At 35.0% G+C, this 15,484-nt stretch overlaps 3 protein-coding genes across 4 annotated transcripts in view; all 3 read left to right on the top strand.

Annotated features, from left to right (window-relative positions):
- The window catches only part of LOC18586206, a 21,882-nt gene continuing 7,046 nt past the window's right edge, over positions 649–15,484 (top strand). The window contains exon 1 of one of the 2 annotated variants that reach the window (XM_007009444.2): positions 649–736. In XM_007009444.2, coding sequence (XP_007009506.2) covers positions 692–736 — 45 coding nt within the window. In that variant the 5' untranslated portion in view covers positions 649–691. The remainder of the gene's footprint in view (positions 737–15,484) is intronic. The other variant, XM_018129649.1, reaches the window with a different exon arrangement.
- Positions 3,948–5,685, top strand: LOC18586202 (protein ACCELERATED CELL DEATH 6). Its single transcript, XM_007009440.2, has 2 exons — positions 3,948–4,642; positions 4,769–5,685. Exons 1-2 carry the CDS (start codon positions 4,061–4,063, stop codon positions 5,651–5,653), a joined length of 1,467 nt encoding a protein of 488 aa, XP_007009502.2. The 5' UTR covers positions 3,948–4,060; the 3' UTR covers positions 5,654–5,685.
- Positions 10,906–12,885, top strand: LOC18586204. The gene is made up of 2 exons (XM_007009442.2): positions 10,906–11,687; positions 11,815–12,885. The coding sequence occupies exons 1-2, from the start codon at positions 11,106–11,108 to the stop codon at positions 12,697–12,699; spliced, it is 1,467 nt and encodes a 488-aa protein (XP_007009504.2). The 5' UTR covers positions 10,906–11,105; the 3' UTR covers positions 12,700–12,885.

Genomic DNA, 15,484 nt, shown 5'->3' on the forward strand with positions numbered 1-15,484 from the left:
TACTCTTTTAATCAATTGCTGTAAGTGACCTTACAATTACATATTAATTTATCATTATTCTAATCCTTCACATCTCACTATGTCTACTTGACGGAGCCAACTTTTTTTTTTTTTGAGGTGAAACCATTCCGGATTTCCACCATCCTCTCTTAACTACTCCTTTAGTTGCTGATTCGAAATAGTGAATTGGAATCCATATTCTTTAAATTAAAAGAAAATTATTTGATAAAAGAAATAAAAAATAAATTATGACGTGATAATACGTAATCTTTTATAAGACTCTAGAAAGTAAATGATAGTGGAAATTTTGATTTTCCAAGTACTCATCAACTTCCTATTACTCCGTTTTTTCTAATTGAGTACACTAAGGAGTTCACACATCTCGCTCGGTGCTTTACTTCATCATTGCAGGCAACTATTCTAAGGGTACATCAACTTTAGTTCTTAGCCACATAAGTGCTCTTTAACCATGCAAGGCATATTTCTTTTTTTTTTTATGATTAGTTGCTTGACTTAATTCTTCCAGAATTATGAGTAGATTGCTCTTGTTGGCTAATTATATGCCGATTCTGTTTCCTTTCTACATGATCCTCTTTTTCTTTATTCTTTTAACTGCTCTAATATTTTCTTGCAAATTTCATCAGTTTTCAGTAGCCTGGATATTGCTGCATAATTTATTATCCCCAGCATAATGGATTGGAGGATGAGTGAGGCTGCTCAAACAGGAAACATCAACGTATTGTATGAATTAATCCAGGAAGATCCATATGTTTTGGAGCGTATTGATCAGGTGCCTTTTCTTGATACACCTTTACATATAGCAGCCTGTGCTGGGCATGTTGATTTTGTGATGGAAATGATGAACTTAAAGCCATCATTTGCAAGAAAGCTAAACCAAGCTGGGTTTAGTCCCATGCACTTAGCTTTGCAAGATGAAAAAATCCAAGCAGTGCTTCGACTCCTAAAGTTTGATAAAGGCCTTGTTCGTGTCAAAGGGAGAGAGGGCATGACTCCTCTGCATCATGTAGTTGGAACTGGAAACCTTGATCTATCGATCAGGTTTCTTGAGGTTTGCCCCGAGGCTATTGAAGCTGTGACTGTTCGAGATGAGACTGCTTTCCATCTCACAGTCAAAAACGACATGTTCGAAGCTTTTGAAGTCTTGATAGGATGGCTCCGAAGGAGCCGCCATGAAGCTGCCCAACGATGGGAAAACAAGCTACTGAGTTGGGCGGACATTCAAGGCAATACTATTTTGCACATTGCAGCCATCAGAGATAGTCCTCAGGTATGCTACCTATTTCAATGACTCCATTTATATGATGCCAGAGATCTAGTTTTATGAATATTAATTTGTTACTTTACCAATTATCAGGTTGTAGAAGTGTTGCTGGAAAATTTGAGTCAAGACCATATCAATTCCTGGTACTAGTAGGTTTGGAAATAACAGCAATCTACCGAGCCATTTGTAATACGCCAGATGGTGTTCGACAAGCTGAAGCAGGTTCTAGTGAGGTTCCAAGTGGAGTAGGCAGCAATCATGGGTCCAGATAGTTTTCTTTTATTTTATATTCCAAACACTGCAACATTTCTCACCACGCTTTTCCTTACGGTTCTGTTTTAATAATTAATTTTTTTGACGAAGTGGTTCTCTTACCGTTGTTGCCATTAGTCGTTTACTATGTCATGTCCACGCTAGTCATAACCCCAACTGCAAAGTTTACTTGTTTCATTTGGCTTACTTTGGTGCTTGCTATTGCTTTTGGGTGTTGGTTATTGGGAGCTTATTTATATCGGTTGCTGAAAATAAAGAAGGTTAATAGGAGCTCAAGAGAACTCAAAGTCTCAGTGTTATTTTGAAAGGGATGGAAACATACACATCCTTTAGCATTAGCCTTTGCATAGATAGACGTTTTCAACATAAAATGTCGAGATGAATTTGAAAATTTTGATTGAATTTTTTGTGATTTATAGAGAAATGTTCATCTTCATACCCCCTGTCGCCATCCATGGCATCTTTCTGCTAATTATTTTCATTTTCATCAAAAATTAAAAACGTTAACTTTAAGTGCTTGTTCATAATTAGATTCATGTCTTGTTTAGGATTGAATTAATATGTTGACACAAGTTTTTTTTTTTCGTTGAATGGTGCAATCTAATCTAATTCAATAAGTTCAAAAAATTTTGTAAGATATTTTTTAAACACAAACATAAGATCATCTATTAATTACATCAATTGATATTAAAAACACATCACTTACTATTATTAATGTATAATTATTTAATAATAACTTTATAAGTATGTAAAATTTATCAAATATTAATATAAAGTTTATATCTAAATAATAGATTTTTTCATGATTTTTCCTTATAATTAGAATATTTAATATTATAGAAAAATTCTCGTTATCGACCCACTAAGCTTAAGCCTACACAAATGCATGAAGACAAGCATGTTTGTGATAAAAATTTTCACTTTTCTACTCTGTCCTTTGTTCAATTGATCCTTGAAGATGAGAGACACTGAGAGGGAAGAATGTAAGAAGAAGAAAATCTATCTTAATCCTTATCAATTGATTTTTCACCATACTTTTATTGTTAAGTAAATTTGGATGAGTTGAGTTCGGATGCTTAAATATGATATAGCCACAAGTGGTATCCAGCTTTCAATAAATATTTTAAAACCAGAATAAAATATTTCAAGAGATATTTTAAATATGATATGCTTAAATATTGTATGGGTTCCCCATACAAAAATATTTATTTGACCGTATTGAAAAGGACTTTTAGATTGCAACTTGAAATAAACATTTATCTATATAGAAATAAAATATTAATTTATTCTTATGGTAGGAACAAGAAGATTGACTCACAAACATCGACAATGACAGTTTAAAAATATAATCAATAAAGAATTTTGGTTAAAACCCAGTATACTGACCGTTTCTGCGCGCGGAAAGTTTCTTTCACAAAGACAACTCCACCAATCAGGCAAGCAATATGGTACGCACAAGCAGATTTGGTCTGACAAAAGCAGATAGCACTTGCGCTTTTGACCAAATTAGGCAATTTCTTACTTGGAAAATTTCCTTGGAACCTCCAAGAGCACCTCATGTGTAGTTTGTTTACTAATTAAGTGTCAAACGCTTGAAACACACAGTCTGCGAGATCATTCTGTCAATTTCCTTTTGTTTATAGCTCTTGTTATCCTTGTCAGAATTCTCAAGATGGATGAGCTTTATGAGAGGCTGCGAAGGGCTTCCCAAGCAGGAAATATCGATGCATTATATGCATTAATTCGAGAAGATGCATATCTTTTGGAAGGCATTGATCAGATACCATTCTTTGATACCCCACTGCACATAGCTGCAGCTGCCGGGCACACTGATTTTATCCATGGAGATAATGAACTTGAAGTTATCATTAGCTCTAAAGCTGAACAATGATGGCTTTAGCCCTATTCACCTTGTCTTGCAAAATGGGCAAGAAGAGACAGTCGTTGATCTCCTGGGAATGGATAAAGATCTCGTTCTAAATTTAAAAAAAAATATTAAAAGGACTAAAATAAAAACATTTTTCTAAATTTCAATGGAAGTTAAATGTGGACATTCAATAAAATTTCAAGCCTTTAAGCTTTCTGTCAAGCATAATGGCTTAAAACCACTGCCCTGCATTTACAAAGAAACTCTATCTTAATCCTTATCAATTGATTTTTCTACCATACTTTTATTGTTAAGTAAATTTGGATGAGTTGAGTTCCGATGCTTGAATATGATATAGCCACAAGTGCTATCCAGCTTTCAATAGATATTTTAAAACCAGAATAAAGTAGGAGAAAGCAAGAGTTATCGCTTCAGTGAATATTACTATGTTTGTTGACCAATTTATCATTATTCTAAGCCTTATCACCTTACTATGTTTACTGGATGGAGGGGATCTGCTGAACTTTTTATTTTTATTGAGTGAAACCAATCCGAATGTCTCCAATGCTCTCTTAGTTATATGTGTCTTAATATCTTCTTCTATTTTCAGCACGTCTTTGTAATTTGGCTCTCCTCATATGGATGAAAGTTTGAAGAGAGCTGCACGAGAAGGAAATATTGTTGAATTATATGCATCAATCCAAAGAGATGGAAATGTTTTGAGGCAGATTGATGAGATGGAGTTCGTTGACACTCCATTACACATAGCGGCAGCTGAAGGGTGCTTTGATTTTGCCATGGAGGTAATGATCTTAAAGCCGGCATTCGCTAGAAAGCTAAACCAAGGAGGCTTAAGCCCCATTCACCTTGCAGTGGAAAAGGGGCACAAAGAGCTGGCGCTACATCTCATGCAAAATGATAAAAATCTTGTCCGTGTCAAAGGAAGGCTGGGTGAGACTCCTTTGCACTATGCAGTAACTGGAGCAGAAAACCTTGACCTCTTGGCCAGATTTCTAGAGGCTTGCCCTGAATGCATCCGAGATATGGCAACTACAAACCAGACTGCTTTGCACATTGCAACGAGAAACGATAACGTAGAAGCTCTTGAACTTATATGTCGGATGCTTAGGAAGAGTGACTATTGTGAGGATGTGGTGAACCAGAAAGACAGGAATGGCGACACTGCCTTGCACATCGCTGCGCGCAATAATCAACCCAAGGTCCGATCTCTTCCCCTCTTAATTATTTTTACTTTTACCAAAAAAGAATAGATTCTTTAATTTGGGATTGTATTTCACGGTCAATTGATTGTGGCTTTTGTTTGTCTCAAACTCTCTATCAAACAGATGCTCAAACTGCTATTAAAATGCAAGGCTGATAAGCTTGCGACCAATCAGGCTGGTAGGACGGCACTGGCTATTGCCTGCGAACTTAATAACAGAGAGAGCATTAAGATTCTGCGTGGTTGGCGAAGTGCAAAAGTTTTAAGCTATCAATATAAGATTCGGAAACAAATGTTTAAGACTGTGACAAAGGCATCAGAAGTAATTTTTCAAGGTATGGATAGTATATCAAGCGAGGATCGCAATGCCTTGCTAGTAGTTTTAGGTTTGCTTCTAACAGCTACCTACCAAACTAGTATTAGCCCGCCGGGTAGTGTTAGGCAAGGTGATGGCTCCTCAAACTCCGATTTCACTGTAGGCCAATCAGTCATGGATGAAGTTAATTTCCTTCTTTTCTATATTCCAGCCTGTACTGTCTTCATAGTAGCGTTTTTCCTAACATTGGGCCTCCTTAGACCTTTCCCCCATGGTTTCAAGACTGCTCTTCAAGTACTACTTGCATTTCTTGCTATATCTTTCAACGAAGCAATAAGTTTCATAGCACCAACTGATAAAGCGACGGATGTTATCAATTTGTTTTCAGTGTTGGTTTTTGTTTTAATGATGGTCATGTGTGTTGCTTATCGGGTATCAAAAGTTAGCGTTTTATTTCTAGGATGCTGGTTAGTGCCTGATCTGTATGGCCCATTGCAGATAGGAGCCTATTTAATTATAGGGTGTTGGTTATTTTTTAGTCTATATGATCCATTTTGGATAGGATCCATTGGAATTGTAGGATGCATTTTAGTACTATATGAGTTTAATGACAGCTGGATGGTAATTGCCATAGTTTCAGTACCCATGGTATTACTTGCTTTGTTTCTATTGTGGTTAGAAGTAGTGCAATGAGAACGTTGGCTGACATTTCACCCCTCAAGGCATACGGACACCTAATGTTGAATGAGGATCTAAACGATGGCGGCTCCGGCATCTAGATATTTTTTATTTCCGGTTTTGTATCTTTTTTGTTGTATCATAATTTACCACCCATAAATTCAATTCATCTTGTCTAAAATCATCTCCACTTTTTAGTTTATCTTTTTATTGTACTTTATTTCGCTTATAATTTGTGCTGATATGTTATTAAAACTCTTTTTGTTTTAAATTGAACTTTAGGCTTTCACTCATCATAAAAATTTCAAAAAATTTCTGATGATATTAGCATTTATTGTAAATTATTTTATGTATAGTATTTTCGTTTTAAAATTATGATTTCATTGAGAATGGAATAACTCTCCCAAGCAAAAACAAAAACGGGGGGTTTCAAGCCTTTAAGCTTTCTGTCAAGCATAATGGCTTACAACCACTGCTCTGCATTTACAAAGAAAGACTAACAGCAGAGCGTGAATAAAAGGATAAATCTGGGTTCCCCATACAAAAATATTTATTTGACCGTATTGAAAAGGACTTTTAGATTGCAGCTTGGAATAAACATTTATCTATACAGAAATAAAATATTAATTTATTCTTATAGTAAGAACAAGAAGATTGACTCACAAACATCGAAAATGACAGTTTAAAAATATAATCAATAAAGAATTTTGGTTAAAACCCAGTATACTGACCATTTCTGCGCGCGGAAAGTTTCTTTGACAAAGACAACTCCACCAATCAGGCAAGCAATATGGTACGCACAAGCAGATTTGGTCTCACAAAAGCAGATAGCACTTGTGCTTTTGACCAAATTAGGCAATTTCTTACTTGGAAAATTTCCTTGGAACCTCAAAGAGCACCTCATGTGTAGTTTGTTTACTAATTAAGTGTATCAAACCCTTGAAACACATTGTCTGCCTCATCATTCTCCCAATTTCCTTTTGTTTATAGCTCTTGTTATCCTTGTCAGAATTCTCAAGATGGATGAGCGTTATGAGAGGCTGCGAAGGGCTTCCCAAGCAGGAAATATCGATGCATTATATGCATTAATTCGAGAAGATGCATATCTTTTGGAAGGCATTGATCAGATACCATTCTTTGATACCCCACTGCACATAGCTGCAGCTGCCGGGCACACTGATTTTATCATGGAGATAATGAACTTGAAGTTATCATTAGCTCTAAAGCTGAACAATGATGGCTTTAGCCCTATTCACCTTGTCTTGCAAAATGGGCAAGAAGAGACGGTCCTTGATCTCCTGGGAATGAAAAAAGATCTCGTTCTAAATTTAAAAAAAATATTAAAAGGATTAAAATAAAAACATTTTTCTAAATTTCAATGGAAGTTAAATGTGGACATTCAATAAAATTTCAAGCCTTTAAGCTTTCTGTCAAGCATAATGGCTTAAAACCACTGCCCTGCATTTACAAAGAAAGACTAACAGCCGACCTTGAAAAAAAGGACAAACCTGGTTCCCTAAACAGAAATAAAAAATTTTTTTTATCTAAATTTATCGAAAGAGTATTTAAATTAAATTCAATACAATTTTACTTAAAAGATTAAAGAATATCATGAGTATTAAAATTATATTATTATTGTTTAAGATTTGAGTTTTGTTCAATGTAAAGTCAATTCTCATTTTGATATCACTTTTACTATGGAAAGTTGATATGTTGTTAGTATGCTGATAGTTATCATCGGGCAAAAATTGCACATGTGTAATTGTCTACGTAATCAAGTTTTTTGTGTTATTTTTTTTAATTTTCTCATTCTTGAATTGTAATTTAACTAAAATGATTTAATTTTAACTAAATTAGTATATCTTGATTTATATATCTTGCTGAAAACAGTTCCTTCAATGCTGTTGTTTTCGCATTTCAGCAACAATAAGCCGAAACTCATCTAGCGATGCTCATTCGGTTTTTTTTTTTTTTTCAATTTAGTGTATTGATTGAGTCTAGTTTCTTCTTCTTTTATGTCAATATTCTCGCTTTGCACTATTGCATGTATTGTGCACATTTCTTACATCTTTGTCACTGTCAAGTGTTAAGAGCCACCACAAGAGGGAGTCTCTTTATTACTTAAGAGGGTGAGTCCATGTGCCGGAAAGTAGTACAAAACTCAGAAATAGATGCCCCATTTCTTGGGAAAGACGAGAAAAGACTACCCTCCGCCGCCACTCATACACATCCACCCATGTTGAAAAGACAATTGAAGCTTAACATTTGGTAATAATTAACGTAAGGGACCATAACATTTGGATCCATTTCTTCAATAGTGCACCGTTTCTAGCTTCAGATCTACCATGCACAGCCTTCTATAGTCTTTGTAAAGTGCACATTGTACCTTAATTGACAAGATGCATTTTCCTATCATTAGCTGCACCATACCATAAGAACCTCCTTTGATTCTATCGAGGGCTTCCTTCACACTACAAGGGATTTGAAATAAGGACATAAAAGAAATGTGTAAACTTGCCATAATAGATCTTATCAACGTGACTCTCTCACTAATCAACAGCAACTTGACTTCCAACTAACCAATCTAGATTCAAATCTATCAATGATAAGCTTCCAAACCTTCACAACTTTGTCATTTGCACCTAAAGGTAGCCTCAAATAGGAGTTAGGGAGGTTATCCACCTTGCATTGGATTTTTGAAGCCCATAAGTCCAATAACCTTTATTCAAAACTAATACCAAAAATTTTTTTTTTAAGTTGATTCTCGATCCGATATCACTTGAAATCATATTAATATATTTTTTAATATTTGTAAAAGTTTTAAGTCAAATTTATATAAAATAACTATATCATATTATAGATTAGATATTACCAAACCACTATATCCATCTGCAATGCCCTAAAGCACCCATTAGTGATAACTTTTTTTTGTAACTTTTAGGCATTCACAACAATATTAAATAACAGTATCGACAAAGGGCATCTTGGTCAGAGTCCTTTTCTTCTTATTATATGTTTTTTTTAGTTCCAGTATAAATTTTTTTTGAAAGTTAAAGAGGAATTTCATTAAACAAGGAGGGAAGAAGATACTTTCCCTCTTCCCAAAAACAGAAGTCATCCTTATCTACAACACACCGAATATTGTTCCAGTATAAAAAAATACCCCTCATACTATCCTTTCTCATAAGATTAATAATCTCATTAGCTATAAGTGAAAAATTTGTAATTTATCTCTCATTAATGAAAGCAAATTGATTGCATCCAATCACCACCGCTGCTGCAAGTCTCAAACGGTTTGCTAAGATTCTAGCAAGAATTTTATACACACTTTCCATTTGATTAATTGGTTTATAATTGCTTTACCCCATAAGACACTCATGCTTTGGAAAGAGAATTATAAAAGACGAGTTTATGTAACTATTAAAAGAACACAAATTATGGAATTCATGCTAAAATTTCATCACTTCCCCTTTTAGATTGTTCTATTGATTTTAGAAGAAGTGCAGATTAAAATGATCCGATCTTCATACTTTTTTTTTTTGTTTGCTTAGTCAACAAAGATTTTTATTAATACCAACATGTTTTACAAGCTTTGTTATCCCAATTAAGAGGGAATATTGTTACAAGAACCGTCCTAAACATTCATTGATAGTTTGACCAAAATCATCGGTAAGCAACAAGATAAAAAATATTCCATTTATCACCAAGTATAAAATAACTCAGTTCTTGGCTAACGAACCTGCCAAGAAATTTGCGTCCTCAATTTCCAATCCCAGACTCATGGCTAAGCTTTATAAATCTAAAACATTAATGATAATTGTAACTCGGATCAGACTAAATATATCAAGTGACACACCATGCATTCCTGGTACTAGTAGGGCTGGAAATAACAGCAATCTACCGAGCCATTTGTAATACGCCATATGCTGTTCGACAAGCTGAAGCAGGTTCCAGTGAAGTTCCAAGTGGAGTAGGCAGGTCAATCATGGATCCAAATAGTTTTCTTTTATTTTATATTCCACACACTACAACATTTCTCACCACACTTTTTCTTACGGTTCTGTTTTAATAATTGGTCTTTTCGACGAAATGGTTCTCTTACCGTTGCTGCCATTAGCCATTAGCTATGTCATGTCCACACTAGTCATAACCCCAACTGCAAAGTTTACTTATTATTTCATTTGACTTACTTTGGTGCTTGCTGTTGCGTTTGGGTGTTCGTTATTGGGAGCTTATCTATATTGGTTGCTGAAAATAAAGAAGGTTAATATGAGCTCAGGAGAACTCACCGTCTCAGTGTTATTTTGAAAGGGATGGAAACATACACATCCTTTAGCATCAGCCTTTGCATAGATAGACGTTTTCAGCATAAAATGTCGAGATGAATTTGAAAATTGTGATTGAATTTTTTGTGATTTCTAGAGAAATGTTCATCTTCATACCCCCTGTCACCATCCATGGCATTTTTGCTAATTATTTTAATTTTCATTAAGAAATAAAAACGTTAACTTCAAATGCTTGTTAACAATTAAGTTCACATCTTGCTTAGGATTAAACTAACAAGTTGGCCCAAGCTTTTTTTTTTTTTTTATTTTTTCGTTGAATGGTTCGGTCTAATCTTACTCAATAAGTTCAGAAAGTTTTGTAAGATATTTTTTAAACACAAACACAACATCATTTATTAATAACATTAGTTGATATTAAAAATACATCACTTACTATTATTATTATATAATCATTTAATAATAATTTTATAAGTATGTAAAATTTATCAAATATTAATATAAAATTTATATCTAAGTAATAGATATTTACATGATTAATCTTTATAATTAAAATATTTAATATTATAGAAAAATTCTCGTTATCGACCCACTAAGCTTAAGCCTACACAAATGCATGAAGACAAGCATGTTTGTGATAAAAATTTCACTTTCCTACTTCGTCCTTTGTTCAATTGATCCCTTGAAGATGAGAGATACTGACAGGGAAGAATGTAAGAAGAAGAAAATTTATTGTTAAGTAAATTTGGATAAGTTGAGTTCCGATGCTTGAATATGATATAGCCACGAGTGCTATCCAGCTTTCAATAGATATTTTAAAACCAGAGTAAAGTAGGAGAAAGCAAGAGTTATCGCTTCAGTGAATACTACTTTATCTCCACGACTACTTTTTCTCTTTGGTCACCATTCCTGATTGACTTTAATTGACTGACACAACAGTGTCCTGCGCACCCTCTCTTTACTCTTTTAATCAAATGCTGTCAGCGGCCTTACGATATGCCGACCAATTTATCATTATTCTAAGCCTTATCACCTTACCATGTTTACTGGATGGAGGGGAACTGCTCAAGTTTTTATTTTTATTAAGTGAAACCAATCCGAATGTCTTCAATGCTCTCTTAGTTATATGTGTCTTAATATCTTCTTCTATTTTCTGCACGTCTTTGTAATTTGGCTCTCCTCATATGGATGAAAGTTTGAAGAGAGCTGCACGAGAAGGAAATATTGTTGAATTATATGCATCAATCCAAAGAGATGGAAATGTTTTGAGGCAGATTGATGAGATGGAGTTCGTTGACACTCCATTACACATAGCCGCAGCTGAAGGGTGCTTTGATTTTGCCATGGAGGTAATGATCTTAAAGCCGTCGTTCGCTAGGAAGCTAAACCAAGAAGGCTTAAGCCCCATTCACCTTGCAGTGGAAAAGGGGCATAAAGAGCTGGCGCTACATCTCATGCAAAATGATAAAAATCTGGTCCGTGTCAAAGGAAGGCTGGGTGAGACTCCTTTGCACTATGCAGTAACTGTAGCAGAAAACCTGGATCTCTTGGCCAGATTTCTAGAGGCTTGCCCTGAATGCATCCGAGATATGGCAACTACAAACCAGACTGCTTTGCACATTGCAACGAGAAACGATAACTTAGAAGCTCTTGAACTCCTATGTCGGATGCTTAAGAAGAGTGACTATTGTGAGGATGTGGTGAACCAGAAAGACAGGAATGGCGACACTGCCTTGCACATAGCTGCGCGCAATAATCGACCCAAGGTCCGATCTTTTCCCCTCTTAATTATTTTTACTTTTACCAAAAAAAGAATGGATTCTTTAATTTGGGATTGTATTTCACGGTCAATTGATTGGGGCTTTTGTTTGTCTCAAACTCTCTATCAAACAGATGCTCAAACTGCTATTAAAATGCAAGGCTGATAAGCTTGCGACCAATCAGGTTGGTAGGACGGCACTGGCTATTGCCTGCGAACTTAATAACAGAGAGAGCATTAAGATTCTGCCTGGTTGGCGAAGTGCAAAAGTTTTAAGCTATCAATATAAGATTCGGAAACAAATGGTCAAGAAAGTGACAAAGGCATCGGAAGTAATTTTTCAAGGTATGGATAGTATATCAAGCGAGGATCGCAATGCTTTACTAGTAATTTTAGGTTTGCTTCTAACAGCTACCTACCAAGCTAGTATTAGCCCGCCTGGTAGTGTTTGGCAAGGTGATGGCTCCTCAAACTCCGATTCCACTGTAGGCAAATCAGTCATGGATCAAGTTAATTTTCTTCTTTTCTATATTCCAGCCTGTACTGTCTTCATAGTAGCGTTTTTCCTAACATTGGGCCTCCTTAGACCTTTCCCCCATGGTTTCAAGACTGCTCTTCAAGTACTACTTGCATTTCTTGCTATATCTTTCAACGAAGCAATAAGTTTCATAGCACCAACTGATTTAGCGATTCTAGTTATCAGTTTGTTTTCAGTGTTGCTTTTTGTTTTAATGATGGTCATGTGTGTTGCTTATCGGGTATCAAAAGTTAGCGTTTTATTTCTAGGATGCTGGTTAGTGCCTGGATTGTATGGCCCATTTCAGATAGGATCTTATTTAATTATAGGGTGTTGGTCATTTCTTAGTCTATATGATCCATTCTGGATAGGATCCACTGGAATTGTAGGATGCATTTTAGTACTAAATCGGTTTGAGTACGGCTGGATGGCAGTTGTTATAGTGTCAGTACCCATGGTATTACTTGCTTGGTTTCTATTTTGGTTAGAAGTAGTGCAATGAGAACGTTGGCTGACATCGCACCCCTTAAGGTATACGGGCACCGAATGTGAATGACGATCTAAACGATGGCTGCCCCGGCATCTAGATATTTTCTATTCCCGGTTTTGTAACTTATTTGTTGTATCATAATGTACCATCCATAAATTCAATTCCTCCTGTCTAAAATCATCTCCAATTTTTAGTTTATCTTTTTATTGTACTTTATTTCGCTTATAATTTGGGCTGATATGTTATTAGTACTATTTTTGTTTTAAATTAAACTTTAGGCTTTCACTTATCATAAAAATTTCAAAAAAAAAGTATAATGATATTAGCATTTATTGTAAATTATTTTATGTATAGTTTTTTTGTTTTAAAATTATGATTTCATTGAGAATGGGATAACTCTCCATAGCTAAAACAAAAATGGGGGGTTTCAAGCCTTTAAGCTTTCTGTCAATCATAATGGCTTAAAGCCACTGCCCTGTATTTACAAAGAAAGACTAACAGCCGAGCCTGAAAAAAAGGACAAACCTGGTTCCCTATACAGAAATAAAAAAATTTCTTTATTTAGATTCGTCGAAAGAGTATTTAAATTAAATTTAATATAATTTTTTTTCAAAAAATTATAAAATATCATTAGTATTAGAATTGTATTATTATTGTTCAGGATTTGAGTCTTGTTCAATATAGAGCCAATCCTCATTTTGATATCACTTTTAGTATGGTGTCAATCTCTATCAATTTATTAATAGAAAGGTGATATTGAAAATTGATATGTTGTTAGTATCGCTGGTAGTTACCATCAGCCAAAAATTACATGTGTAATTGTCTATGTAATCAAGTTTTTTGTTATTTTTTTTTTAATTTTTTCATTCTTGAATTGTAATTTAACTAAAATGATTTAATTCTAATTAGATTAGTGTATCTTGATTTATATATCTTGCTGAAAACAGTTCCTTCAATGCTGTTGTTTTCGCATTATAGCAACAATAAACCGAAACTAATCTAGCGATGCTCATTTCCATTTTTTTTTTTCAATTTAGTGTATTGATTGAGTCTAGTTTCTTCTTCTCTTGTGTCTATATTCTCGCTTTGCACTATTGCATGTATTGTGCACATTTCTTACATCTTTGTCACTGTCAAGAGCCGTCACAAGAGGGAGTCTCTTTATTACTACTTATACATTATTAGTATTGTTATTATTATTATTATTACTATTATTTTTAAAACGGTGAGTCCATGTGCCAGAAAGTAGTACAAAACTTAGCAATAGATGCCTCTTTTCTTGGGAAAGACTAGAAAAGACAACTGAAGCTTAACATCCACCCATCCACATACACATCCACCCATGTTGAAAAGACAACTGAAGCTTAATATTTGGTAATAATTAACGCAAGGGACCACAACATTTGGATCCATTTCTTCAATAGTGCACTGTTTCTAGCTTCAGATCTACCATGCACAGCCTTGTATAATCTTTGTAAAGTGCACATTGTACCTTAATTGACAAGATGCATTTTCCTATCATTAGCTGCACCGTACCATAAGAACCTCCTTTGATTCTATCGAGGGCTTCCTTCACACTGTAGACACTTAAATAAAATTTTTTTAACTAAATTAAATAAAATAAATTAAAAAAAAAAAAAAATGGGGATGGCTGGGCGTACGCCCAGCCATCCCTTCTCAATCCCATCCCCAACCCACTACGTAGGACGGGGGGTTCTGGCCACCAACTCCAGGGGATGCCAGAACCCCATCATCGGGTTGTCCAAATTTTTGGACAACCCGGCTCCTTAAAGACCCTGCAACCTGCAAAAAGAAAGGGAGAGGACCAAAAAAAGAGATCTACCAGCAGTTAGCCACAAAAAAGAAAAACAAAAGAGAAAAACAAAACAAAAAAAAAACAAAAAAGAAGAGGGGGGGAGATCTGAGAAAAGAGAGGAAGAGAGGCCGACGAAAGAGAGGGATCGGCCGACAGAAGGCGAAGAGATCCGTCGGGAGAGAGAGAAGAGAGAGAGAGGCTGACGAAAGAGAGGGATCGGCCGACAGAAGACGAAGAGATCTGCCGAGAGAGAGAGAAGAGAGAGAGAAGCCGACGGGAAGAGAGGGGAAGATGTCGACGCCGGCGAAGAGAAGAAAAAACTTTTTAGAGAGAAGGGAGAGGGTGCGGCTAGAGAGAGAAAAAGAAATGAGAAAATGAATAAAAAAGGCTAAAAAAGGGGTTTTTATACCCAGAGAAAGGAGGACAAAACGGCGTCGTTTCAGAGGGGCAAGCAGAAGCTGAAAGGTCCAGGCCAAACGGCGTCGTTTTGAGTGGCTTTGCAGGCATCAAACGGTGCGTTTTGGGTCCTACCTCGTGGGCTTCCAGAAGCAGGCCGGGGGTGTTGGACTTGGGCTCTTGCTGGCCACCGAATTGGGCCAATAGCAGCCCAACAAGGTATAACCCTTTTCTTTTGCTTGGGTTTGTTTTAGTTAGTGTTGGGTCTAGCCCATTTTAATTAAAATATATTTATTTATTTATTTATTATTTTTATTTTTTTTTTAAAAAATATTTATATAATATGAATACTTATATTTAATATTAAAAAATAAAAAAAATAAAATAAAAAATAATGATAGTAAATAATGGTAAAAATGCATGGCTTAGAAGAACATATATATAAAATAAGTAAATAAATAAAAAAAATTCATAATAAATAAAAAATAAAAATAAAAATAAAATAAAAAATAAAAAAAATATATATAAATAACAACAATAACAAATGAATAAAAAATATTTATATTATAAATATACTTAGAGGCT

This window comes from Theobroma cacao, chromosome 10 (genome assembly GCF_000208745.1).
Source record: "Theobroma cacao cultivar B97-61/B2 chromosome 10, Criollo_cocoa_genome_V2, whole genome shotgun sequence".
NCBI classification, from domain to species: domain Eukaryota; kingdom Viridiplantae; phylum Streptophyta; class Magnoliopsida; order Malvales; family Malvaceae; genus Theobroma; species Theobroma cacao.